At 42.3% G+C, this 27,442-nt stretch overlaps 1 protein-coding gene across 1 annotated transcript; it reads right to left on the reverse strand.

Moving 5' to 3' along the window:
* LOC102369732 (elongin-A-like) lies at positions 1 to 27,442 on the reverse strand. Its single transcript, XM_006024469.2, has 11 exons — positions 27,352 to 27,442; positions 19,418 to 19,474; positions 18,883 to 18,995; positions 11,845 to 12,550; positions 8,275 to 8,374; positions 5,324 to 5,497; positions 4,126 to 4,223; positions 1,696 to 1,876; positions 1,046 to 1,166; positions 314 to 447; positions 1 to 170 (listed from the first exon to the last, which is right to left on the reverse strand). Exons 1-11 carry the CDS (start codon positions 27,427 to 27,429, stop codon positions 109 to 111), a joined length of 1,824 nt encoding a protein of 607 aa, XP_006024531.1. The 5' UTR covers positions 27,430 to 27,442; the 3' UTR covers positions 1 to 108.

Consider the following 27,442-nt stretch of genomic DNA (forward strand, 5'->3'; position numbering starts at 1 on the left):
TCTGCCACTTTATTCATTAGACCACTTGAAATGAATACTGGTTATATTATACATCAATAGTTATAACAAGTGCAATGATAACAAATTAAGATACTGAGTGTCTGAAGTTTATCGTGGTCCAACTCTATTCTTGAAAGCTCTCAAGGTTTTCCTCATCATTGGTGCGACTTCTTTAAAGAAAGACATTTTAATTAGGGTTTGCTTGTAAATTAGTAGACAAACATAACTTTAGAGTAATACCATTATCCATCCCTGTTCACTGAATAGAAAATATAAAATTGCACTAAAATAGCCTCTCTGAAGATCTACTCACTTTTGATATGTTTTTTAACATCCGGGTTCACACCACTTGAGCAAGCACTGGAACATCCAGGTGTTACACTGCTACTGGCAGAGTTTAGACTCGACAAGGTGCTATTTCTGTCTCTGCTTTCTGGATTTTTCAGTCTATTCAAACATAATAAGGAAAAATGAGCTTCAAGAAGAATTAAGATTGTTTCCTGAAACTTGCACACTTCATAATTTCAGTTCTATCATGACATTTCTTTCTAACAGTTTGTTTTTTTCCACCTACATTTATATTCCATTCAGAATTTACATTAACGATAGATCAAAAAGAAATAAGGGATCACAATTTATGTCAGATTGTGCATAAAGGATGCTTAGTGATAGTGTCACTTTGGATTTTTCAGTGTCTTTTAGAACCTGTGCTTCAAATTCTTCTTTTTTTGAAAACTGAATCTAAATGACCTTAAAAGAAACTGCCATATCAGAAAGGTCAGCCTATACTTCTTTTTGACTGTGGCACTGGCAAAAGACACCTGGAATATACTGAGATCACAACACAGCACTGCACTTTCAGAGCAAAGTATAGAGCAGGGGTGAGAACTATACCAGAGGAGCTTAATAAGGCCTAAAATGTGAGTTTCTGATGGCTGCTCCTTATATATTTTAAATATTTGTTTAAAAACAAAACAAACAAACAAAGTTGGGGGGGGGGGGGGGGGGGGTTGTCAGGTCCATAATGGAGTAGCAGTTCACTCACTTGCCCTTTTCTGTAGGATGAAGTTGAATAGGTCCAGCTGTCCCATAGATCTCTTGCTGCCGACGAATATTTCTGGGTGGTTTAGCCACACTATTTACGTAAGCCATTTTAACTTGACGCCCTGACAAAGCCAAGGGGAGGAGTGTTTGTAAAATTAGAAGAATCAAATGGATATTTAAAAGAGAGACATTAGGATTGATCATGTGACAACGTGGTTTTCAAATTTTATCGAAACTCAGAATGGCAGATTTAAAGCTTGATGCCAAAATACCAACAAAGCAACGGCAAAATATTATCATGTAATAGGCAAATCATCTCTTTATAGAGCAGGGATCATCCATGTTTTTGGCCAGAGTGCCAAAGACACCTCAACCTTGACCCACGCCTCAACTTAGCGCACCAGGGACAGACGGGGGCAGCCGTGAGAGACCTGAACCTCGCTGCTGGCAGCGAGTGCACACATGCCTCCAGGCGGATGGCAGGGGAGAGGCTGGAGTTGCACTGCCCCGACTCCTTACCCAGCATTTGTCTGGAAGTGCACATGCAGCCACCGCCACCATGGAGCCAGTATCAGGGCTCTGGACCTCAGTGCAGCTGTTTGCAGCCTCCCAGCTGCTTGCTACAGCCAGAAAGCTACCTTAAGATTTTACCTTTAGGTTTTTCAGATTGAGCTGAAAGAATATTTTTTGTAAGTGTCTTAAGTTTTTCTTCTCTCTGATTGAAAAGTCTCAAGTACATTTCACGCCATGATTCATATTCCAGGAGTTGATCATTTTTAAAATCCTTTTGGCAGTGTCTCTTCCACAAGTGGTCAGATTCTTCTGTGAATGTCTTAATTTGAAGCAACAAGTATTTAAGATTATTAATAGATTTAAGGGAAAATTTCAGAAGTGCCTACATAACTTAGAAACTTAAGTCATATAAGCAATTTTGATAATTTTATGCTGATCTAAAACTGGTAAACAGAGCAACTCTAGCCAACATCCCATTCCAAACTGCTTAACAGGCCAGAAGCTTATACCAGTAATAAAAAGTTATGCTATATTGCAGGCAGACTGAGTGCTTGGTTTTAGGTATACAAGCATCCTGACTTTCAAATCCCAAATTAGAAAAAACATAATTAAAGTTCGTGTACCATATGCATTTTCAAAAGGTATCAGTTTGATTATGCAAGAAACCTTACCCCTAAGATCCTCATTTTTGCAATTATTTTTCACTTACAAGTAAATAATTGGTTCTATTATAGATTCAATAACAGGTATGATTTCAAATATCTTTTTTTTTTTTTTTTACATTGCTGCCTACAGTGACATCCATGTTCTCAACATTAACAACTCCCCAGGTGCTTCAGATACTGAGATATAGCCAAAAAAGTAGAAACATCAAGCACAATAATTACAGCATAACTCAAGGATGTCAGCATGTATGATAATGGATAATTAGTTTAGACAGTAGGGACTCTCATATAAGAGGAACAAATAAGCAGGGAAAAAGCACTGATACGCTGCATGATTCCATGGTAAAACCAACACATAGCTGTCTGCTTCCCTCATACTCTTGCTTTCTCTGTTTACCAGTTTCGGACCGAAACTGCCTACGCAGAGCTGTTCAAAGGAGACAGCAATATACTGATCACTCCAGTCTGTCAGATCTCCTTCTGCCCTCACAATAGCATAGAACAAGACACACCCCGCTCCCTGCTTTCAATCAGAAGCCCAAGAAGCATAAGAGTTATATTAAACTATCCCATAAACAGGCTGCAGTTATTCAGTTAAAAAACCTTACAGGTAAGAACCAAGCCCTCTGGACCTAAAAAGAGATACCAACTTTTACCTAAGTTTTGTTTTGATCCGTTTGAATTAGTGCTGCCTACATACACCATTTGTGTTTTTCTTTCATATTGAGGTTGGTATGTGTCTAGTAGGAATAAAGTGTACATAAAATGGGGGTGAAAGACTGAAGTAACAGATAAGAGACTAACTTCACAAGAAAGAAGCAGGAAAATAAAAATTAGTGAACCAGAATGAAAAAGTAAGACCTGGGCAAAAGACTGGATGAACTAGAGATGTAGCTGAACTAAAAATACCCACCACTTCTAAACCCCATCCGTTTGTATAGTATCCACCTGATTTGCATCTATGTGCGGCAGGGGCCTGTACAACTGGATTCTCTAAAGTAGGTAACGGATGCTAATTTTGTCCCACCCAGCACAGAACTCCAAACTCTAGACCAGAGGTGTCAAAGGTATGGTCTGTGGAGCCCTATCATCCAGCTGGCAGAGGTGCCTATGCCCTAGCCCTCTGTACAGCATGCAATGCATGAACCTGGTCTGGCATTTGCCACATGCCTAGAATGACCATACATCCTGGTTTGGCTGGGACAGTCCTGGATTCCATAGATCAGTCCTGGCCAGTTGCTCACAAGCCCAGACAGGAATCTGGCAAGGAGGTAGAGCAACAAAGAATGGAGAGACCTTGGATATGGCACCTTAGGTAGGGTGACCATATGTTCACCTGCCCTGTTCCTGCACAGCCGCAGCAGTGCCTGCCCGCCCACTTGCTTGGCGCACCATGCCACTGAGCCTTCCTGCCAGACTCCAGCCTGGGACTGCTGACCAACCAACCAGTCACCCTGCACTGGAGCAATCCTAAATGCTGGATCTGGGGTCAATCTAGATCAGGCCCACAAACTAGCCTCACACACGGAATCCAGTGCACACGGCCAGTCTGGTGCAAGTGTCACATGAAGTGTGTGGGGTTGGGACCAGCACATATGCTGCATGTGGCACATGGGGCTGGTCCAGGGATCTGATCTAGCCCATCGAGCAGCTCCTATACCTTATTTGGCTCATAGGGTCAGAGGAGCTTGATACCCCTGATCTAGACCAACATCAACCTTATACAAGGTCAGATCACTTTTTTCAATTAGTCATCTCTGAAAAAAATGGAATCCTTAAAAAACAAAAAGGGTGGGGGGGAATATCAGGTTCAGCTTCCAGGGTTTTTTTTGTTTGACGAAGTAATTTTAGCACTATGAGTGGAAGTACCAAATACAAAAGCATTTAAAAGGAAAGACATTACCGGATTACATTCCTCTATTCGAAATAATTGCTCTGGTGTACAGCGTCTTAGCACAGGCTCAAGAATTTCAAAGGGCACTCCTCCTACTTCATGTAGTGCTACAAAACAAAACAAATGTCATGTGTATTTTTATCGTATACCCATTAAATAAGGTTCATCACTTACTAAATAGCTGTTATATAAAAATTAAATCAGATTTATTTGGACTATTTTAGCAGACCTTCTATGACATGCGTTCTGATGTCTGGGTATTCTAAGTTTCTTATGGAAAACATTCTGTACTCACCATTAGAGTGGTATTCTAATGAAACACGTCAACTGTGCTGGGATGCACCTCAGCACAGCAGACTGCTTCACTGGGTGAAATGCACATCACCAATGGCTTGATCCTGTGGGACAACACTCAGGTATGTCTCCACAAATGGGGCAGCACAGGTTTCCTCCATTAGCAGAGATGTGCCCAAAATTGGATTCCTCACGCACACGTCTCTACAAATGAGGAAACCTCGTGTTTCCAGGGAATCTGACTTGAGGTACACCTCTATAAATGGGGGCGGGGGGTGGGACCCAAGATTTCATTGCTAGCAAAGGAGTGCCTGCAGCATGCAAGATTGGGCCCCTGAAACTCTAGGAGTGCCTAGAGTGTGTGGGCAGCTTTAAGCTGCCTGCACTGTCCCAACTTAAAGGAAAGATGTCCACTCCATACTACCTATGCCATGGCCACAAACTTTGGGCATTTGTGACCTAACAAGGGCTATGGACACCTGTTTGTTTGGTCTTTGTGCTGCCATAAACATTTTTATGGTGACACAAAGGCAAGGTCTGATTATACCCTGAAAATAGACAACTTTGTTTCTTCATTGTATTATCTTTACCCATGTCACCCCTCCAAAGGGGGAGTGCTCACATAAGTTAGATCAAGTACTTTGATCTAAGGCCGCTTCTCCGCCTTTTGGCTAAAATCAAGTGGAGTACTTGGACTACTCATCTCAGTTTATACCAGGTAAATGCAGATATGTCAAGCACATCTAGATGGGGAAAAAGCAAGTGCTCACATCTTTTAATATTTATATTGCCATGGCTCTACAATTTAATAAAAATTGGAACTTCATATAAGATTGTTCTTCACTGTTGCACTGTTGAAAACTTAGCTTTACAACACCCCTCAACCTGTTGAAGCCCATATTAAAATACTTACAATCAATATTGTTTTGAAGTACACGGATGCACTGTTCATACAATGTTAGCATCTTTGAGAGATGGACTGTTTTAGAACCAGAGTAAACTTGCATTTTAGAATTTAGTCTCCGTCCTGTGAACTGGCTTGTATCACTGTTTTGCTCAGGTACTTCTGTGGCTGGCATTATGGAAGCTATCAACAAAAGTTTAAAAGAAGAGATTGCTTCTATATACCGTGGCTGTTTAAAGATGATTAAAAGCAACCTAAAGACATAGATGCACTTCACTCATATAAAAAAAAAAAAAAAGGTTACTAAAGGAATTACCATTTTTCTTAAAACATTAAGCTCTGCTAAACAGGTTCCAAACTCCATTTCGGATACAGCACCTTTCACCTAAAATATGGCATTCAGCTACTGATTTATGCCACAAGTAAAAGCTGACTCATGGTGTAGTCTTCATACATTTGCCTATTGATATGGCAACACTACAACAAGGTACAACTGTGGCTCATAGAAATATACCCAAATCAGTTAGGTTAAGTACTAACAGCACTGTAGTCATGGCATCCTACATATAAGTGCCCAAGCATTTACCCAGCTCCTCAGACAGGTTTTGCAGGCACTGTTGAATTCTTCCATTAATATAATTGCTATCCGTATCCAACCTACTAGTTTAAAAGTTGTTCAGGTATGCTTCAATTGCAATACATCATGAAAACAATGGTAATTTGTTAAACATAGTAATTATTATACAGAAGTCCATAGCTGAAATATCAGAGTACTGCAAGGACAGAATTAAGTTAGACTTGGTACTCACTGTTCAGAGGAGCCTGCATACTAGCTGATTGCATCACACTCCCCAACAGGGAGTAGTATGTTAAAAAAACAACAACAATAACATACATTTAGCTGTGTCATCTGGACTGCTTACTAATAATCCTAATTCCCCTCTGCTATTAGGTCCAACAAGAAGAAAATAGAGAAGAGCCACAGAAAAGGCTCAATACACAGGCTGTACTGAGCCTGGGTCAATACAGTAAATTCCCTTATAAACTTCCTTCCAAATCCATGGAAACCTTCTCACAATCTTTAAGATTAGGATTCTACAAGGTTTGACTGCGATATCCGGGGATCTGAGTTTTCTGTTTCCCATGGAAAAAAATCATGGATTTTACCTTTTTACCAGAGGTAAACACGGATTTTTCATTTTAGTGGAGAAACCTGTGTATTTTGCAGTTTTGCAATGAGCCCTCTGCAGGTTGGCTGAGTTCCAGCCTTCAAGGGACTGGGAGGAGAGCAATGAGGCAGGGGGCGCAGTTCGCGTATACTATATGCACATGGCCACCAGGCAGCCTGAAGAGCAGCTCCCACAGACATGAACCCGTGCTCCCAGAGGCTGGGGTGGGGCATGGTGACTGGCCACAGGCAGCAGTGGGGGCAGCAAGCAGGGAGCTCCCACAGGCAGCTGCAGCCGGGGGGGGGGAGCAAGTGCCAACCAGTGGTTGGCAACCACCGAGACGCCACCAGCAGTGATCGGCGACTGCCCATAGATGGCGCCAGCAGAGCGGGGGTGGCAAGCAGCAACTGCACGCAGGCCATGGGGTGCACTGCCAACCTCAGGGGGTACACGTGCACCCCCTACATGTCACTGATGTCCACAAGTAAGTGGCAGGGGGGCATTGAGGCCCCCATAGGACGGGAGGGAGGGACGGACTTGGGCAGGGCTGGAGCTGCTGCACAGCTGGGCAGTGCCTGGGGCCACAATGCACAGCCGCAGGGCCCTAACAGGGAGTGGGACAGGGCAACAGGTAGCTCATCCGGGGGGGCGAGGGAATGGGGCTGACTCCCTGCTGCTGCATGTACTCCTGGGGGACAGGGAGATCCATGCCCCCCCAGACCTGTGCACAGGGCAGGGGCGAGGTGGGGCAGGCTGCCTGCTGCAGGCAAGAGCTGCTACCTAGTGCTGTGCACACTCCTGAGAGGTAGGTGGGACCCATGCCCCCCAGATCTGTGCACGTGGCATGGGCACAGGCTGCCCACTTCAAGCTTGGGTTCCCATGGGGCCTCTGCAGCCCAACATATGCACCCCCATGCTGCAAACAGTGGAACTGCACAGGAAAGCTGCTTGCCACTGTGAGCTCTGTGCTGCCCTGGTGACAAGTCCCCTGCGGGCATGGCTGCAGTGGTGGCAGTGGCGCACAGCAGATGCATCACCAGGGCAGCATGGAGCTCACAGCAGCAGGCAGTTTTTTCTGCACAGCTCTGCTCTTCTTTGCAGTGCTGGACTGTGGAGGCCCTGGGGTAGGGCAGTAGGGCTGGAGCCCACAGCAGGCAGCCCCTGTCCCGCACACATCTACGGGTACAGGTTCCCCTGCCTTCTGGGAGCATGCACCACAGTGGGGATCTGCCCCCCCGCCCCCCACAAGTCTATAGCAGGCTAGGAGCCAGGCTCTACATTGTTGTACCAACCACCGCTTCTGCCAGGGGCAGGGGGCTGCAGACCCAGGTCCCTGGCCATAGCCCTGGAAGCTAGAGGCCCATTCCAGCAGGACTGGGGGAGCAGGAGCTGTGGGTGGGGCGCAAGGGGCACTAGGAGGGCTGCGGGGGGAGTTGTGGGAAGGACTGAGGGGCAGAAGCAGGGTGGGGGGCGGCATTCATTTTAATCATGGATTCTGGGGGGTTTAAATCAGAGAATCTGGAATTTCTTATCAGAAAAACAGGATCCCTGGTGATACCTACTGTCTACTGCATTTCATATACTCCTTTCAGAGGAAAGCAGATCTGTGCAGGAGTCAGATAAGGAGGAGATATTGCATTGTCACAGGCTGAAGTTTTTATTTCATTTCGTAAGGACACACTGTGGCCCAGAGGCAGAACTATAAAAACCCTCTGTTAACAGGACTAGTCTACTAGCAGTGCTGTCTTTTGTTTTCACCCATAACAGGTCTTGCATATTACTGGTACTCACCTTTAAAATCAGTGGCATAGGGGGGAGAGGATATTGATATCTCTGGTAGAAACTTAGGTAGTGGAGTATTAAGTAGATCTTGAAGTGATGCTGTCTTGGCCTACATGTATTCAAGGAAACACCATTTTGGTATCTCAAAGTCATGATCTTTAGACAAATATCATGAAGTACTAAAGCAAAAACTAACAAATATTCCAGGCTAACTGGACTTGTTGCTGCCCCTGCACTGACTACCAGTTCACCATAACTATGAATTACTTACCAATATCTCCTTTCATTCACTTGTTAGGCAGAAGGCAGGGCCTTTACAGACCAATTCATTCACAAATGTATAGGCTTTTGTAAGCAACAACCAATTTCATCAGTTGCTATAACAAAGTAGAATGCTATGAACGTTTATGCATTTCTGAACCAGTTAAAACCGAATGAAGGTGCCACCCTGCCCTGTCTTCTGCCTAACTTCAGACCAATGTGCTTGACTACCTCTCTCTATTCACTAGTTACCCAAGCTTTATCATGCACAAAAAAAGACTTCAGACATTTGTGCTGCTGCTAGTTGTCTCCAGGGAATGGCCCTGCACACACACTGCCATGTGGCCAGTTGCCCTGGGTGGGGCAGGGACTTACCTGGGGTCCTGGGGGCCTCCTAGGGTTCCAGCAAGAGTGATCCGGGCACGCAGAGCCTGAACGGCAGCCAGAGGCTGCATCATCCAGTTTCAGATGCTGCATGCTGCTGTCACATGTACTGCCCTGCTTTTTCCTGGTGCAGGTTTTTTTTTGATACCGGAATCTCCCAGTGTCAAAAAACCCTGCTGCACTGCAAATTAGCAGCACACTGAATTCCTTCACATGAGATGTGTGTGGTTTGTGGTGCCACAGATGGGCCTGCAGATCGTCTGGAGGCACCTGAAGTGTGCATTCCTGTCCAACTTGATACAGCAGACTCTTAAGCTTTTCTAAAGATGGTGTACTGACCACTGTCATTAAAAGGCAGCATGAAAGTCAGATTAGCAATATGCCAAAACCCAAACCCTGGGCATCCTAATTGTGCGCCAATCACTGGTCACTCAAGACTTCTGGCAGTTTTGGGCTCTTACTGAGCCTCATTTTTCCTTATCTAACAGTTTTTCCTTAGTAATAACTAAAGCATTGAATAAGTTATCATCCAGGTCTCAAAAAGTAACTATGGGGATCTATGAGCATTTATAAATGTGCTCCAGGAGCGGGGGGAGAGGGCGCTTCAACTAGAGCAGCTCCAAAAGCTGTTCTAATGAAAGCGCCCAGACCGCCATATTCATCAGTGTCCCTGTGCTGATACATGACACTAGAGTCTGCTGGAGTGTGGTAATTACCACACTCCAGCAGACTCTAGTGTCATGTATCAGTGTCCCCGTGCTGAAAAATGGCAGCAGGGGTGTTCAACTAAAGGTTGTTCAATGAGCTTTAGTTATAACGCCACTGCTGCCATTTTTCAGCACGGGGACACTGATACATGACACTAGAGTCTGCTGGAGTGTGGGAATTACCACACTTCAGCAGACTCAATTAATAGAGTCTGCTCTGATGCACTGTAATTGCAGCGTGTCACAGCAGCTTCACTGCACATGTATAGGCACTAGGGGTGCACCGACAAAGATTTTTTTGGCTGATACTGATGGCCAATTATTAACTAGCCATGTCAGCCAATAAATGCTGGGTGCATAAGCGCAACCATAGCCTGCACGTGGCCAGGAATGCAGCCTGGCAGCTTGGAGAGCAGTGTCTGGCCAGTAAGTCTGGGGGTAGGGGTGTGTGGGAGGGAAGGGCAGTGGAGGGGGAGGCGGGGGGTGCAGATCAAGGTCCCCAGAGATAGACACTGCCCAGCTAAGGCAGGATGGGGCTCAAGACAGCTGCAGGTGGCTTCCTATAGGGCATGGGGGAGCGAGGAGTGGAGACAGCTCCTCAGCAGTGCATGTAGCAGTGAGGGAGGCACAGGGGGCATGTGCCATCCTGAATTTGTGCAGGGTGCAGGTAGGCTGCTTGCTGTGGGCTTGGGGCCATGGGCTGTGCTATCCTCTTCCTGGCAGGGGGCCTGGGCTAGTGCTGTGCATAGGGTAGAAGGGGCGGTGGGGAGGGCGGGGGCAGGCAGTGGTGGCTCTGGAAGTGGGGGCTATGGCAAATTCTGAGGTGGCTATAGCCCCCCCTCCTAGTGCCACCACTGCCTGCCCTGCCCACACCCCCACCCCTGCACTCCTCTGGACAAGCCGCCTGTGGCTCTGTTCTGTGCCCTGCCCTGACTGGGCAGCACCTGCCTCTGCCCCAGCCCCACTCCATCCCTCAACATGGTGGGCCTCAATCTGCATCCCCCCACTGCCTTTCCCTCCCCCACATCCCTACCACCAGATTTACCGGCCAGACACTGCTCTCCAAGCTGCCAGGCTGCATTCCTGGCCATGTGCAAGCTGTGGCTGTGTTCATGCAGACGGCATTAATAGATGACATTATTGGCTACACCAACCAAAAAAAGCTGATAGCCAATAATGTCAATTTTACTTTTACTGGTGCCAATCCAATATGGACCAATATACTGGTGCCCTATGTGACATCACATGAGGAATTTAATACTGCTGTTTGCAGCATAGATCTTGCATCCTGTGCAGTAAATAAGGAATGGAGTTATCACATGCTAGATGAAAATAAAGATATTTGAACATATACAGGGTCCAATTCAGATAAGCTGTTAAGCATATTCTTAAACCCATCCCATGGTCCCAGAAACTGCTTTAAAATTTGTGCTTCAGCTATGCAGACTTCAAAAGGGTCTTCAGCATATAAATGCTTGTAAAGCACATGCCTAAGGGATTACCCAAATCAGAATGTTTTCCTGATCAGGGCCTAGATTAGGCAGAGGTTGTGTGAAGAATAAAAGCAACATATGCTCACATAAAGACTTTCATAACACCATGAGGTAAAATTAAGGTTGCAAAAACAAGAAAAAAAAGCCAACAACCTCTCTCTATGCTGGCATTTCCTTATTTTTAGCGCATGGCTTTGTAACCTTAAAAAACAAATGGTGTTGTTAGAGGTTTTGGGTTTTTTTTTTAAAAGAATAAGAATAAACTTTCATTGTGCAACTGTAGTAGGTGTAGGCCTACAATTACAGTAAAAAATCCTCAATCCCCAAAGAATGTCATTGTTATTCAATACTGAATGCCCATTTCATTTGCAAACAAGATTGTATCTTCTTCTTTAACAAAAACAAAAACAAGAAAAGAAAAATGTTCTTGAGCTTCCCCTACTCTGACTACCTTTCGCTACTAGATAAGCATTTGAGTTACTGTTGGTTAAAGAAATTCTGCTAAAACGAACAATCAATTTAGCAACTTAACATCTACCTCTTAATTTGATTTAAGTAGAAATCAATCAGACCCCTTTCACTCAAAAAATTATTCCCATTTACTGTCAGTAGTGGTTTGCACCACAGGCATGTCGCATCTAAAGTTTTACTACGCAACAATTAGTTTGCAAAAAATAAATGAAGTGCTCATTTGAGTGTTTAATTTGAGGTCAGCTTGATGAAACAATAATTACCTTTTTAGCAGGTGTTTCTGACTGACCATCTTCAGTTTGTTGTGGCTTTTCCTCATCCTCTTTTGTGACAAGGAGTTTTGAGCTTTTTTGGGATGAAGTGTTCTTATCACAGCACTTGATAATTTTTGGTTGTACACTTTTAGGATAAGCTTTCCTTTTTCTCTTATTTGTAACCTGATCATAAGTAAGATAGGATTCAAAAGACATGGTAGGAGGCTCGAAGTCCTCATCACCTGGTACTTTTGTTTTGCTTTCCGTCATAAGATTTTCTTTTAGTTTTCCTGCATGCTCAAAGTTTCTATGTTTGGAGACATCCTTACTAGGTTTTTCTTCCTTTGAGGGTGAGTCTTTGTCAGCTACAGAAGAATGGTGCTTTTCCAAAGTTTTTTTGCTGGCTGAAAGGACTGTTTCTTCGCAGTCACTTTTTTTATCTTTAGGATTGATGCCTTGGGAAGTGTTGTTAGAATTATGGCTGCTGTGTACTTTATGTTCACATCCATTAGGAGTCTCAGACTCCTTATTTCTATGTTCAGTCTCTGCAAAACTATGTTCCTTTTTAGGTTTATCCAATTTGGGAGACTTTTTACCATCTCTTGAGGATGATTCAGATGCTTTTGATTTCTCAGAGTGCTTGTCTTCCTTAGAAATGGATGATCCTCTCTCATCTCTCACTTTTTTGGTGACCTGTTTTTTTTCACTGTGATCACTGCAATACAAAATGACAGAATGAGACTTCACACCATTTTTATGCTAGATCACTAAAGGATACCCTCCTAATCCTTTACTTGTAAGAGTTAAACTGAAAATTCAAGGTGATACACATCATGCTTCAGTGGTCAAATTGCAGCAGATGCTATAGACTAGTTATATTATTTTTCTTTAAATGTTTGCAAAAGCACAAATCTCTTCCAATTTTTTTTTAAACTTACAAATTCAAACCCACATAGTTAACCCAAAGTTCTTTTCAGTGTCCCTTAAAATAAAGAGAGGATTACAGCAACCAATCATAGCACTGATTAAAACCAGTAGCAAGTCCTAAATCCACTTAGTGCTCCTCAGAGAGAATTTGACCAGTTCCAGAAGACAAGAAATATTTGGTGGGGGGATCTAGAGGGTGAAGGGGGTGGTTGTTTTAACTGTGTGTTGATGGAAAAGAATCACTACAAACTTATCATGAAATGGCCTTGGTAGATCTTTCCACACACTTACCAAATATTTTCTATGCACCCAACCTTTTCCTCTATCCCCTTTCTTGATTTGCAGCCCTGCTGCAACCCCGCATCCTTCAGTGCCTATACCCATCACTCTTGATTGCAGATCCCAGGAGATGAGCAGGCTGGGCATCTCCCCACTGCAGCAGGTCTCTCATAACTGTCATGACCCAAAGGCATGATTTTGTGTGTGCTTCGGCACCAGAATTATCCCCGCCAAGTTGCAGCTTCATTGCACGGGAGAGTTTCCTGTTGCAGAGGAAAACCCCGGTGCAGGGACGAGTTTCCCGCCTTTTTTGCAGCTTCTTTTGCAGGGTGCATTGCTCATGTTGCAAGAGGGATGCACGGTGCAAAAGAGTTCCCGCCACTGGTATGTAAATTCGTTCCCCGCTATTGGCTAGTTCTAAATTATTCCCACGTGGCGGCTAGTGATTGGCCTGTTAGCCGTATAAGAGGCTTGAGCGGTTTCCGCCCAAGCCGAAGAGGACTCCACATCCATCTCGTGGGGACTCTGGATACACGACAGGGTAATAGAAACCCTGCGTGAGATTCAGAGGAGTTTGGCGACCTGATCCATCGCCCACCTCTTCCCATCTTCGAGCGCAACTTTTATAAGACGTACCTACGATTCTCACCCAGAGCATCCGGAGCTCTGTACCATGGAGCCTAGCAACCTCCACGAGACCGTCTGTGTTGTCTGTCTGTAACCGCAACTCAAGCAAGTTTTCCAGCCTACACCACTGCCATCTCGGTGTAAGTAAACAATCTTTAAAACTACCGCTAAGCGTTTGTGCCTAATTCCAGCTCGACGGCCTTCCCTCTCCGACCCGGCGTGCCCGGGCTGCTAGCCACAGCCCGCGTGCAGCACGGAAAAGGGCTCGGGTCACTCCCGGCCCGCACAATAACAAATAAGGAGGATCCAAAAACCGTACTGCACTGTGATGGTTCTTCCATATTAACACAGGATCCCAGTGAAGCAGCTTTTGGGTCCAGCCAGCCAACACATGTTGTCATGTAGAGTAAGAAAAAACCAGCCATTATTCTTTTCTGATCCTTCCAGAGACTAACAACAGCCAAATATAAATTTGCAGAGGCCAGTATAATGGGATTCTGAAAGGACACACAATTTAGTACAATTTTCCCAAGGCTCAAACTGGTAACATCTGAAGAAAAGATAAGGATTTAAGACTTATTTTGATCAAAATGTTTACTATCTTCCTATTGAGTCTCTTCTACTGTAATAATTATGACAGTCATGTTTTTTATTCAGCAAAGAAGCAGTATTATTGAAGTCTCTCCCATGGATTTCAACTTTGTTATGCAGGAGAGTCTTTTGTGCTACCAATGAGCCTGAGTTCATTTGGAGTTCTGGACACTCCTGGAGTTCTGTACGCTCCTGGTTCAGTCACCCATGGCAAAGGTTGAGAGCAAGGTTTCCAAACTAACAGTGATCTGAAAATAAAGGTACACCATGGTGGAGCAGATGGATAAAAATACAAGTGAATGACAGTACTTGTAGCCAGAGAACTTGCAGGATTTGATATAGATGTTGCTGTACTTAGTGAGACCAGACATATAGGAGAGGAGCAGTTCACAGAGCCTGGTAGTGGCTATACCCTTTTTTGGAAAGCAAAAGCTGAAAGACATGTCCACAGCACTGGTTCTGCTATCAAGAACAAGACTGTTATTCAAATACTGGAATATCTAGTTGGCCTCAATGAGCATCTCATGACCCTTCATCTCCAACTAACAGTTAACATGCAACAGTACATATGCCCCAAACCTTAATGAAACAAAAAAAGATTTCTAATCTAAACTTGACCAAGTCTTGTCATCCATCTCCAAGGAAGACAAATCCCCTGACAGGGACTGAGCTATGGAACAAAACATTTTGAAATGAAAGGATGGGGAAAGTCAAACAAAATGGAATTCTTCTCCTGAGCAAATGTTTAGAACATGATCTCATTATCATTAACTCCCTATTTTGCCCAAACAACAAATAGATAACATCATAGAAATACCGCCATCCAAAACAGTGACGCCTAATTTATCATGTCATAGCTCATGCCTGGGACCATTGCAATGTCTGTATCACTAGAGTTATGACCAGCACAGACAACTGCTGATATGGTCCATCACATCCATTCAGATGGTCCCAAAATGATATAAACAAAAAAAGCTATCAAGGAAGAGGTTTAATGTCAAATTGACAGATCCTGCTAAAAGCAATCTCCTGCAGTGTCTCAGTGAGAAACTCCTGACACCATTGATCACTGAGGGAGCCTCAAGAAAGGCATCCATGAAGGATGCAAAGTATCTCTAGGTTTCTCCACAAAGAAACATCAGGACTTGTTCAATGAGAATGACAGGGAAATTCAAGCTCTCAATGATGGAAAAAGGAGAGCCTGCAAAGCTTGGCAGAATGACATCAACTGCAAACCAAAGACAGACAGTTACTGGCACATTAAAACAAAGATCCAGAGGCAGATTCAAGAGAGACAACGGGTAGAAGGACAAGGCAAAAGAGATTCAAAAGCTATCTATAGGCCAAGCACACAGAGCCATTCCTCTAATGTCCAAAAATCCCTTTCGAGATAGTACCACTATCAATACAGGGTGGAAGGAACATTTTCAAGAACTCAGATTTTTAATGTCAAAGCAATGCCATCAAAGCCATTCCACAATATCCTGTTAAGGACTACCTTGAAGATGCACCAGCTAAATCAAGAGGCCTTGAAAGCCATTAAACAGATGAAAAACAACATTATATGTAGTCTTGATAGAATACCAGATGAAATTTATAAGCAAGGTGGAAAGAATTTCTCACCTACTCTATGCTGTTATTCTGAAAACATGAACAGTCTCCCAGTGACCTAAGATATGCCAAAATCATTACTATACACAAGAAAGGAGATAAAACAGATTGTAGCACTACTGTCCATAGCTAGGAAGATCCTCATCCACAGTCATCTCAGTAGATTCACCTTCCTTGTTGATGAGATTCTACCCTAGTCCCAATGCTTTTTCAGTCTCCTCAGATGTACATTGGTATGGTTTGTGTTGTTAGACATCTGCAGCAGTGCTGTGGGCCACACTGCAGCATGGTCTTAACTGACCTCAGGCCTTTGATACAAATCAACAGAGAGACTCTATGGAAGATCCTGATGAGATCTGGATGCCTATTAAAATGTGTTACCATCAGATTCCTTCATGATGACATGACAGCAGCAGGCCTAAGCAATGGCCTAGAAACAGCCTCTTTCATTATCAGAACTGGAATCAAGCAAAGATACGTGATTGCACCAACACTATTTTCTATCTGTATCACAGTCATTCTACATCTCACTGATGACAGCCTTCTATTCAGAGTCAACATCCAGTATTGAATGGACAAGAATTTCTTCAATATCAATTGGTTTCATTCCAAATGCGAGATGACCAATACCTCCATTCTCATCTCTAAGTCACTGATGATTGTGTCATGTGTGCCCAACTCAACTGAAAACCGCCAGGTCACTCTGAATGGCTTCTGCAAAGTGTATATATATTTTTGGACTCACTGGCCACGTCACAGAAACTAAGATACTTTACCAACCCACCAAGCTAACCAACTACTCCTCCACACATTACAATTAGAGGACAATTTTTGGAGAATGTTGAGCATTTCCCCTACCCGAGAAGCCACTTTTCCCCAAAAGGTAAATATAGACAACAATATTCAACATCAGATAAAACCTGCTGGTGCAGCTTTCAACATCTCCAAATTCATGTCTTCATCGATCATGGTATCAGGTCCCAAACCAAACTTCTCATCTACCCGGCTGTTGTCATTCCTACCCTGCTGTATGCATGTGATACCTACATAAAATTTCAGAAATACTTGAAAGCTTTACAATATTATCATCTGCAATGCCTGTAGAAAAGCCTACATATCAATTGGAAGGACAGAAAAACAGTGCTCTAGGCCAGGCAAATTGTACCAACCCTGAAGCCACTTTCATACAGCACCAGCTGTTTTGGACAGAAAACGTCGTAAGAATGCCTGACAATCAACTCACAAAACAGGCCCTATAATCCCAACTCGCTGATGGTCACCACTCTAGAGGTAAGCAAAATAAGAGATTCAAGGACACTTTGAAGGCCAGTCTGAAGAAATGCAATATTAATAATCATTACTTGAAAAACAAGCACTGAATTGCCTCCAATGATGGCATGATGTACAACAAGATAACAATCATCTCACTGAAGAGATAGAGAGACAAGACGCATACCATGGGAAAGATCTGTTACCAGATGTTAATAGGACCCACTCCTTCCTCCAGAAGCTTTGCCATGTCTGTAGTAGAACATGTAGATATCAGATTAACCTCCTCAGTCATCTATAGACTCACTGATGACTCCCCTATTTACTGGAAGCCTGTCCTCCTCATATGAGGACTGCTGATGATGCTATATAAAAGGTAACATATCTTACTATGTATACCTGTCATTTTTATACATTACAGGTAATACATTACAAGTTCCAGTATATATAGTGCTTATTCCAAGTTCTGTGCAGTTTGCTATTATCTGCAGTTCAATGGAAACAAGATTTATAGCTCAAATGATAATGGAGCTCTGACTTCAAGCTTTCAGTTCATAAGGCAAAGAACAGCAAAAGCTTTAGAATAACACTTACCAAACTTTTCAGCAATGGACAACTGCTAACCCTGAAGGGTATATAGTGGTCCATGACCGATTATGAAGCTTTTAAGATTATAAACATCTCACCCCCAATGTGATCACCCAAGACCACTAGTCTAGAAAAATTTTGGCCTGCTACTGACAGTATCATTAAATCAGGCCTGCTGGTTCTGCTATCAGGCAGTGACAGCAGAATTCTGTAGGAGGCCTATATAGACCTATGCTATGGTCCCATTAGAATGACAAAATTCAGTGGAATTTATTGTAAATGCCAGTGAATGTGACATCATCATAAACATGTCATCAAAAAAAAAAAAAAAAAAAAAATCAGCAATGTTCCTGAAATCAGCAGTAGTGTTTACTTAATGGGGAATCTCCTAGAACAGTTCGATTTTGGAACTCTACTTAAAAATAAACATAGTTGCAGAATCTCCATCCTTGGAAATTTTCAAGAGCAAGTTAGACAAAGTTGGTTAGGATGGTTCAGTCTGAGATGATTCTGCCTTGATCAGGGGCCTGGACCAGGTGACCTTGTAAGGTCCCTTCCAGTCCTACTTTCCTATGGATCCTATAATCAAGTAGGACCCCTGACCAGTTCAGGACCAGAGGCAGCTACACAGTTTGCACTGCTTTATCATCCTGGCCTGGAATGTGTTAGTTTACAAGGGTGTCAAATTTCTCCACCCATCTGGTCTCCACTCATTTATTTTTCTTGTGTATTAGTAAGGAAGCTTCTTTCTCCCATGGAAGAAGACTATGTGGAGGACTGGGAATCAAGTGACTCAAGGTGTGATGGAAAACAAATATCACCACCACATTATTTCTCTTCTTGGTGTGTAGTTGCCACTTCCCTAGAGAATCAGAGATGTCCATTCACTGGGTTTGCCATTTTCCTCAATCAGTCAGCCAAGGACTGACAGACCCTAGTGTGTATGTTTAAATTAATCAGCCAAATTGTTTCCATATTTTTCCAGCGAAATAGCATTTAAAAGGGTTTTAATTCTACCTGTTTTATTTCTGCAAAGTTTGCTTCTATCATCTGCCATTCCACATGCTTCCTTCATTATTCTAGAGTATGCTTTTATCCAACACAATATACTGAAAAATTATTTATCTGAAAAACCTAAATTTGGTTCACACCTACCTTTCAGTTTCTGGGGGGATAAGTTTTTTCCAGTGGCTTACCAGGGATTTAGCTATAGTCCCAGCTATGGCATGTTTCCTAAAACTGTTCACTGTTTTTCCTACTCCAGTCTCCTATTGAAAATAGCAGAAGGACAGAAAAAATAAAAATTTGACTGGCATCCTGAAAACATTTCTACTAATGGCTAACAATAATGTGGTACTACACAACCTTATGTTGTAATTTTAAGAACACCCTATCCTTCAGTAAGTATGTGCAAATTTACAAAGAAAAAAATAATTAACCACACACATCCAGTCTCCATCGTGGTTAGAGAGGTCATTCCACTTAGCAAAGGGAGCCCAACCTTAAAAAAAAGAATCTATTTCCTTAATGCTCAGGAGAAACCTTAGCTCAGTACTGGCACTACTTTTCATATTGTTGTATGGGTTACAGGGTTACAGGGTGCAGCAACACCATTGGCTTCCTTGGCTTACAGCCACAGAAGATACCACACAACTTCATAAGAATGAATTAAGGACAATGTGTTACTTACTGCTAGAATGTCCACTGATATATCTAGACCCTGCAGGGCCTTAAGTGCTTTTATGACCTGAAAGAAAAACATTAGGATCAGTTCATCTGCATCTCTTTATAAATATTATTCTTCTCTTCCTATTCTCAGCCCTTAAACATCTGCATAATCTAAATGGGTTTAGTAGTTTTGACAATGGAGTGTATTGCCCCTTGCACCTGCACCCCCTTCTCTAAAGTCGATTTGAGAAGGATGGGAACTTCACTATGCTGGGGTTCTGTACAGCTCAGTTGAGGCATTTCACCTGCACCGTCAAACTTAAAAACCCCAGAGAAGTCTAGTAGGTATCAGTGACTTCACTGCAAGTGAAGACAAAATCATTACTCAGATAATTCAGATGCTTGTCTTAAAGAAGCCCACAGTGCAAAGATAATAGATTAAAAAAGCTGCATCTAGGGAATTCTCCCATTAGAACTCCATATAAAGGCAATTCCGGTCTCCTCCCAGTTATCATATTGGTCCTCTTACAACTCTAACTCCGGAATGACACAGCTGTAGCACCGTCTCTCTCACACTCCAAAGGAGAGCACTTATTCTTAAATATTTTGTCATTGGCAATTAAAGCAATAACAGCTTTATTTTTGGAGGCTACATGGATTTTCTGTTCCTAAGGGAAAAGGTCTCTTTTGACTTGTAAAGAGCATAAAATGTGAACCAGGCAATCCGTGCACAGGAGTTGCTTGATTAGCCATGTGTACTTTCTAAAAACAAAAATCTTGCGTTTCTCATGAAGTCTTTTTTCCTTGAATGGCACTGCACTTTCTTCCTTGAAGTACAGATAGACTTGATGAAGGATTCAAGGCACAAGAAATTCAGATCCGTGCTTCTAACAAATCCAGAATCTAGGGTATTAGAGATAGAAGTTCTCTGTCAAGTCTATATCCAGACCAAACAGATACAAAGCAGATTTTGACAGGAACTTACATAGCTATATAAACGAGGTAAGGCCCAGTTCTCCATAAACTTTTGACTAAGACAACATAATGAACTGACATTTATAATTTTACATTAGATATTGCTTGTCAAACCCTGTTGTAAGTAGTGGTATAGGTATGAGAGGAGTTTGTTTCAGTAACAGACTTAGTATGAAAGCCATTTTAAAAATGCATATTAAAATGGACATTTACCCGGTATTGTTACAAGTACCAACAGAATTACTTTTTAATTTATATTATTTATGTATTAGCCAAAAGGCTCAGTGGTCATACTGTACTTAACCTTGTGTCTTGAGTTTCACTGTCTACCTTTGTACATAGGCAGTATCCATGTTTGTGTGCATTTTTTATATTGAAACAAGGAAGAAACAATATTTTGGTAACCCAAGAAACTCTTAAAACCACAGAAGTTATCTAGAATACTCAGGAATGTGCTTTATAGAGTTTTCAGGTTTATACCTGGAATTTCTTTAAACTTTTTTTTTAAACTGACCTGATTTTAACATAGCAGTACCCCTTGAAAAAAAAAAAGAAGCTCCCTGTAATTCATACTCCTTCTGCACTCATTTTAGAAGTTCTAAGTAGCTCTATTTAAAAATAAGATTTTCTTGAAGCAAGTAAAAGCGCTAGGTATAAAGGGCTCATTTTAATTTTAGGACATACAAATACATAAGTTCACATCTCAAAAGATAGCTTTTTTCCTGAAGGCACCATATTCCCAAAGCTTAGCTCAATTACCAGTCACTTAAGACATGGTTACCAAAATGAACTCTTATTAGTGTCCTCTTCCTCCAGTAACCTGAACAAAAAGATATACAAAAGGATATAAAACAAAGCCCACTTGTTCATTATTTTCACAGTTATTAGAAAGCAAGTTGGCAGTATCATTTTAGATTTTTAATATTTTTTGTTCTCACAAGATCTTAAAAAACAAAAAAAAACAACTTTTGATAGTACAGTTATCTCCTTAAGAAAACAAATGTAATTTAAGCAGCAAGGACACAGACATTTTGCCATGTATAACTAAGTTACCAGCTCCCATAAAATTTATTTCCGGTGGTTTGTAAAAAGGCCTTCTGTGTATCCAGCCTAGAAGGATAGTTATTAAAAAAAAAGGGGCAAGGGAGACAGTGTTTATTAGAGGTCTCAATTCATTCTAGTAACAGTACAGGAAGAGACTTTAAAATAGTTCTTTTATTTACAGATTTGGGGCTAAGTTAATTCAGAAATCTTTAAGCAGGATATACAATAAGATTTCAGGTACCTCGTGTTCCATTAGAGGCCATATTAACAACAAAAAGGTGTCCTGACATTTTGAAGAGGTATGTCCAACAAAGAACATTTAAGCATCTAGATGGCAAGCAACTCTGATATTTTTTGTCCATGGTTTAATGCACAATTTATAGTTTTCATATTTCACCCCAGGCTACAATACCAACTTTGTTTGGGGGGGGGGGGGGTTAAGTGTAACATACAATTAACAAATAAATCAAACACAATAACACACCATTATGCCATAAAGGTATGACCTAGAGAGAATAAATCAGATTCCCTGACACCCCTTTTATGGGAAGCACCTCCTGCTCTCTAGAAAGCATGGAATGGCTGAGTCTGCAATGAGATCAGTCACTATGTATGGGGCTACCACAGGACAGCCAGCTCCATTTACTTGTACTATAAATGGGCAATGTAAATGCCAGTTGCTAGTCTGGCGATAAAACATGGCTGACCTCACAATCCCATGCAGAAGAAAGCAAAGCCTGAACAGTTACAGCAACACACTCAGAGGCAACTGTTCCCATCTCATTCAGAAGCCCTTAAAATACTATACATAGTGGATCAAGAAAAAATAAAAATGTAGCTTGTATCAAATAAATACAGATGCTTGTTCAGAAACTCTGTAGTCAAATAAATATACTAGACAGCTTTCATATCAGTTTAATCTTAAAGACGGATTTTTACTCAGTTAAGTAAGATCCGATGCCTATCATCTTACAGCCTTGGTCCTAGGGGTATGGGAAAAAATGAAAGGTCTCACTAACAACCTTACAGGTTTTTACAAGCATTAGTTAACTTTTACAATAATCCAATGATGCATCTTTATATTTATTGGGATTTATACTGAGATGCAGAGAGGGCAAGCTCTAGTCTGGTCTCAATTAACAGATCTTCTCAGAGAACCTGAACACCGTTGGTTCCGGTGCCTTGCTCAAACCATAACTACATGCATGTATGTTGAGGCCAAACTGTATTTAATTCTATTTTCTTAATCTTGACCACGATCAGGGTCCCATTATGCTAGATGCAGTAGAAAAATGGTCTCTGCCCTTAGAGCTTGCAGTTTAATAAACCAGACAAAAGAAGAGAGAAAAAGGGGATACTTCTCAACAGAGTTATTGTTGGCAAAGGTTATGATACCTCTATTTGCTTTCTTTGGTACATTTTAAAACATGGTATAGTCTGGAGCAAAATTGAGGAGATCAGGAAGATGAAGTGACATTAAGAACAAGAGAAGGAAAGAGTTTCAATGGACATGGAAGGGAAGAGAAGCATCCAGGGAAGGGAGAGCAAAGGCAACAGAGACAGTAGGCAAAAAGGGGTCAAAGCAAACACAAGCTGTCTATGGTCTACACTGAAGTTACAGCCATGACATCACCGGTAGAACTTGATTTTGCTTATGAGTCTAAATAACAGTTTTCTAGTTGCATAAGTAGCATTTTTGCCATTTGTGCACAGATTAAGATGCTATTTCCCCTGCAGCGTGGACACACAAACATGGATATAGTGACAATAGACTACATACTGGCTTGGGAGCTACATGGTTAGGTGCATGTGCATCTGAGTATCAGTCCCAAAAAACAGTTGAGGGAGGCGGCAGGGAGGCAGGAAAAGGAAAACAGCCTCTCATATCTTAGTGTCAATACTCAAGTGGTTGAGGGATTTACTCAGAGAGGCAGAGAACCAGGTTTTAGGGCCCCCTCACCCAGAAGCAGTTTGAATCCGTCTTTCTCCGACTCCCCAGCATAGTGCATCAAGCACTAGTTCAATTCTTGACTGAAATAAAGCATCTAATGTAAAAAAACATTAGCATCAAACGAAAGAGGATCTACCCCATGCTCATGTTAATTATGCTCAAGCTTCATTGCACTCATTGCAAAAACAAGCACATAAGCACACAACTCATTTTTGTTCCAAAAGTACGTGGCTGAATTTGTTTCTCAATAGTAGATCTCACTGGCGATGCCCAGAGAAGCGCGGCCATGTGGTACATGGCACCACAGACATGTCTAGGGTGCCACATACCAAACATTCAGTTGTTCTCCATGATGCAAGGAAGCAGCATGGGGGGGACAGGCTGACTCCTGGATATCCAGGGGTCAAAAAAAACCTGCAGGAGAGGAAAGAAAAACAACAGAACAGTGCATGCAGGGGTGTGGCATGGGCGTACCCTTGGGACAAGTAGTGGCAGCACAAGGTGCACAGCCACTAGTTGTCCCTGGGGAACCAAACATTCACGCATGTGTGGATGCAGCCACCATGTCTTTCTGATAGATTAGGGAGCCCTCTACTATCCAGTATTCTAATTTAGGACATTGTGATGGAGCACATCTCCCCTTGAGCTTTCATTTTAAGCTAGGTTCAGATCTTTTTAATTTATTTCCAGACCTAAAATAATTGTGTAGCTCCTTTTCTAAACTCTTTCCAACTTATCAACATCATTTTTCCCCCAAGAATTGGGCACAGTATTCTAGGAAGTGTGTCAAGTAAAAGCATAGACCTACTTCTTGCTAATGTATCCTAAGAAGGGATTTGTTCTTTAAACCACCACATTTTACTGCAATTTTGTGCTCAATGACTATCTACTATAACACCAACTTATTTTCTGAGTCACTGCTTTTCAAAAATACAGTCCCCCATCTTATAACGTGACCTATATTCATGGAACCTAGATATAACTTAGCAGTCAGACAGACATGTTGTCACCCAACTAGAAGCAGGCCTACTGGATGATGGTTACCCATTTATGATTACGTTGAGACCTACCAAGGAGGTTTAAACCCATTTCATATATACTGAATTGATGTCATCATGCTGCACTTTGAATATGTATGTAATGTGGAACTAAATTAACTGCCTTAGAAAAATCTAATTATCCTGTCAGTTATGTTCAGTAACTGATATTTATTTATTTATTTTTATTTTATTATTTTTTTTTAACCGAGCTTGACAGGACTTGCCATAAGGATATGTTTTTAGTCTTATCAGCCCATGCTTTAAATATTTACTGTTTATATCCACTATCACTTATTCCACAACTGTTCTAAGGACAACATAGCTCACTTGCCCTTATCAGAGTACTTAATTTACCCATAGTTTTCTTATTCCTTTGGGGCCTCCTCAATATATTGAGATTTGTTATATACTTAAATCAATAGATCAGTTCTCCGTGGGTGTCTTCACCAGTTCCTTGAATACTTGTGGGTACAAGCTACTGAGTCCTAAAAATTGGGTTGAATGCAAGCAGTTATTGTTTAACACCTCCTAGTCGTAGTTCAACTAGAATTGTATTGTCCCTATATACTACGGATCTAGCAAATTGCTATGACTTCTTTTATTCCTTATGTATTTAAAAAAATTTTATTGTCTAAGGCTATTAGGTAATAAGGCTTTTATTGATACATTTAGCTTCCCTTATCAATTATCTGCTTTTCACAACTAGAAATTTATAGTAATCACTATCAGACTTCTCATTTCTCCATTGTTAAAAACAAAGCACATTGCTGGCTTTTTTTCCTTTCTTAACTGAGATTCTTAAAAAAAAAAAAAAAAATCTTCATTACCATCAAGTCTTTTTTGATTACAGCATAGCTGCTTTAAGGGCATCTAGTAAGCTTACAGTTAATATTATGTTCTTCCTCCCAAACAGTTTTGTTCATAGTTTTTTCAACCTCAAGACCAATGATAAAGATTACACAGGACTAATAATGTCCACATTCATACCTGTGCAATTCCTACAAGTGCTTTGTTTGACAAATTGGTATCAAATCCCAATGCCTCAGGATTCAGACCAGGAATTTATTTTGCTGCTTTGTCAACTGAATTCATTGTTGTTGTTGTTTTTAAAGTAGTATCTATTGCAAATTTACTACTTTATTTCCATTCAGTAAAGGCTTGTTACTTAGTAAACAGTAAGTTAGAATTGTTTACCATTATGCTTAGTTTCCTGTAAGCATATTTATGAATAACCATTAGTTGATAGAAGATGTTGGCTAGTAGAGGAATTGAGTTGGATTCTACTGACTGTCATCATCATCATACTCCTTCTTGTGAAGTCTCATCTTAGGTTAATTTTAATGGCCAACTACTGGCTAATTCTGGTCCGTCTGTCCAAGATTTACTTCTGGCTGTGTGTATCTAGTTCCAACATTTTATAAATATTAATCAAACACTTTATTCTACAGAATATTGGACAACCTATGACCCCAGCTGACTTCCTGCCCCTGGGGCAGGGGGCTGGACTCGATCTTCCGAGGTCCCTTCCAGCCCTAATGTCTATGAAATCTATGAAACCTCAAGATTTAGAGTAGGTTTGTTCTTCCTGCACAAACTGGGACATAAAATAACATTTTTCCTCTAAGTTAGTCTTTCTTTGTTCTCTTTGGATCAATAAAGCTCACTTGTGTTACTGAGCTTTCAAATGTATTATCAAATGTACAGCAAGTTGAGTTCAAGAATCGCACTTCAACTTTCTATTCTGCCTGTCAGGTATGACTGACATTGCTACTCAGATGCTATTGCTCTAAATCTGCTATTATATTATAGGTCATTGGTTGCAATGATTGCTATTCATTGGCACCACTCTGCCTCATTTGTTATTTTCTATTTGTTTTCAGAACATTGGACAGTTTCCCCAATTTATTTTATTAGAGCATGATCTTACAGACAGGTTTCCCATTATCAGTCATGGAAGGCACCCAGATTTCAGAAAACAGGTGTTTCTAATTTAATCCTTTTATTTCTGGATCCAAAACAGTCACTTCACTAAATCAATTTAGTGCAAGCAAAACTACACTCCTTTCAATGCAAACAAAATAGCTAAAGCTGTGAAAGGAAAGACTCAACTTACCTTAAACCCAGAACTTTTAGGACTTCTGCACAGAAGTCACCTCACGCACGCAAGCAGCTGCACTGAATTCAACAGGACTGCACCCATCCGTAGGATTACCACCTTGCCACCACTGCTAGCTATTAACCATCAGGGCCATTCTCCCAGGGGGGCAGTGAGCACAGCAAATAAAGGAGCAGGCCACATTTGCCATCAACCTCATCCTGCAACTTCTACCTTTGCTTAGATCAGTTAAATAAAGTGTAGGTGAGCAAAAGCCAGCTGGCAGGTGGCAAACACATGTTAGAAATGCTGGGCAACTCTTGTCTTTTAAGCTTAGAGCATCAGACTTGCCACCGCAGATGTGTCTTGCCCAGTCTCCTGGGTCACACAGGGCAGAGAGCAGGTGCTGAAGGGCAGAGGGGCCCAGAGGGGTTTCTTCCCCACTGTTCCTCTCCCATTTGCCCTCCAGCATTAAGGCCCGACTCAGAGGCTGCCCCTCAGCTCCCCGCCAGGACAGCTTTGCAAGCCCCACGTGCAGCCCCAGCTCCCGGGCGGGGGGGGTTTTCAAAGGGCCCAGCCGCTGTATGGGCCTGCAGCAGAAGAGGGGAGGAGACGTTCACTTGCACAGAAGTGAAGATCTGCCTTGCATAAAAAGCTGGTTCAATGCCCAGGCAGCGGCTCCCGAGCAAGCCCAGGGCAGACACGAGGTGTGGGAGCCACATGGGGGGAGGCTCGACCCACCCTCGCCCTTTTGCACAGCGGAGCCGCCGGGGGCGGGGGGGACGCCTCGTCAGCCTCGCTGGTGCTGCCCCCCCGGGACGCGCCCCGGCCAGGGCCCGGCAGCCGGCTACCTTCTTGGGATCCTGGGCCTGGCCGAGACGCTCTTTCAGCTCTAAGACCCTTTGCAGCAAGCTCCCGGCCACAGCCATGCCGCCCCCCGCC

Source organism: Alligator sinensis, unplaced genomic scaffold, assembly GCF_000455745.1.
Source record: "Alligator sinensis unplaced genomic scaffold, ASM45574v1 scaffold1012_1, whole genome shotgun sequence".
NCBI lineage: Eukaryota > Metazoa > Chordata > Crocodylia > Alligatoridae > Alligator > Alligator sinensis.

Bases quoted from the DNA above. Each gene is read 5' to 3' on its own strand.
- LOC102369732 (XM_006024469.2), bottom strand. From the start codon at position 27,429: ATGGCTGTGGCCGGGAGCTTGCTGCAAAGGGTCTTAGAGCTGAAAGAG. The intron at 5,498-8,274 runs GTGAGTACCAGT...TTTTGTTGATAG, and splicing joins CTATGCCACTGATTTTAAAG to CTTCCATAATGCCAGCCACA. The intron at 171-313 runs GTGAGTAGATCT...CTTTCTTTAAAG, and splicing joins TGTTAAAAAACATATCAAAA to AAGTCGCACCAATGATGAGG.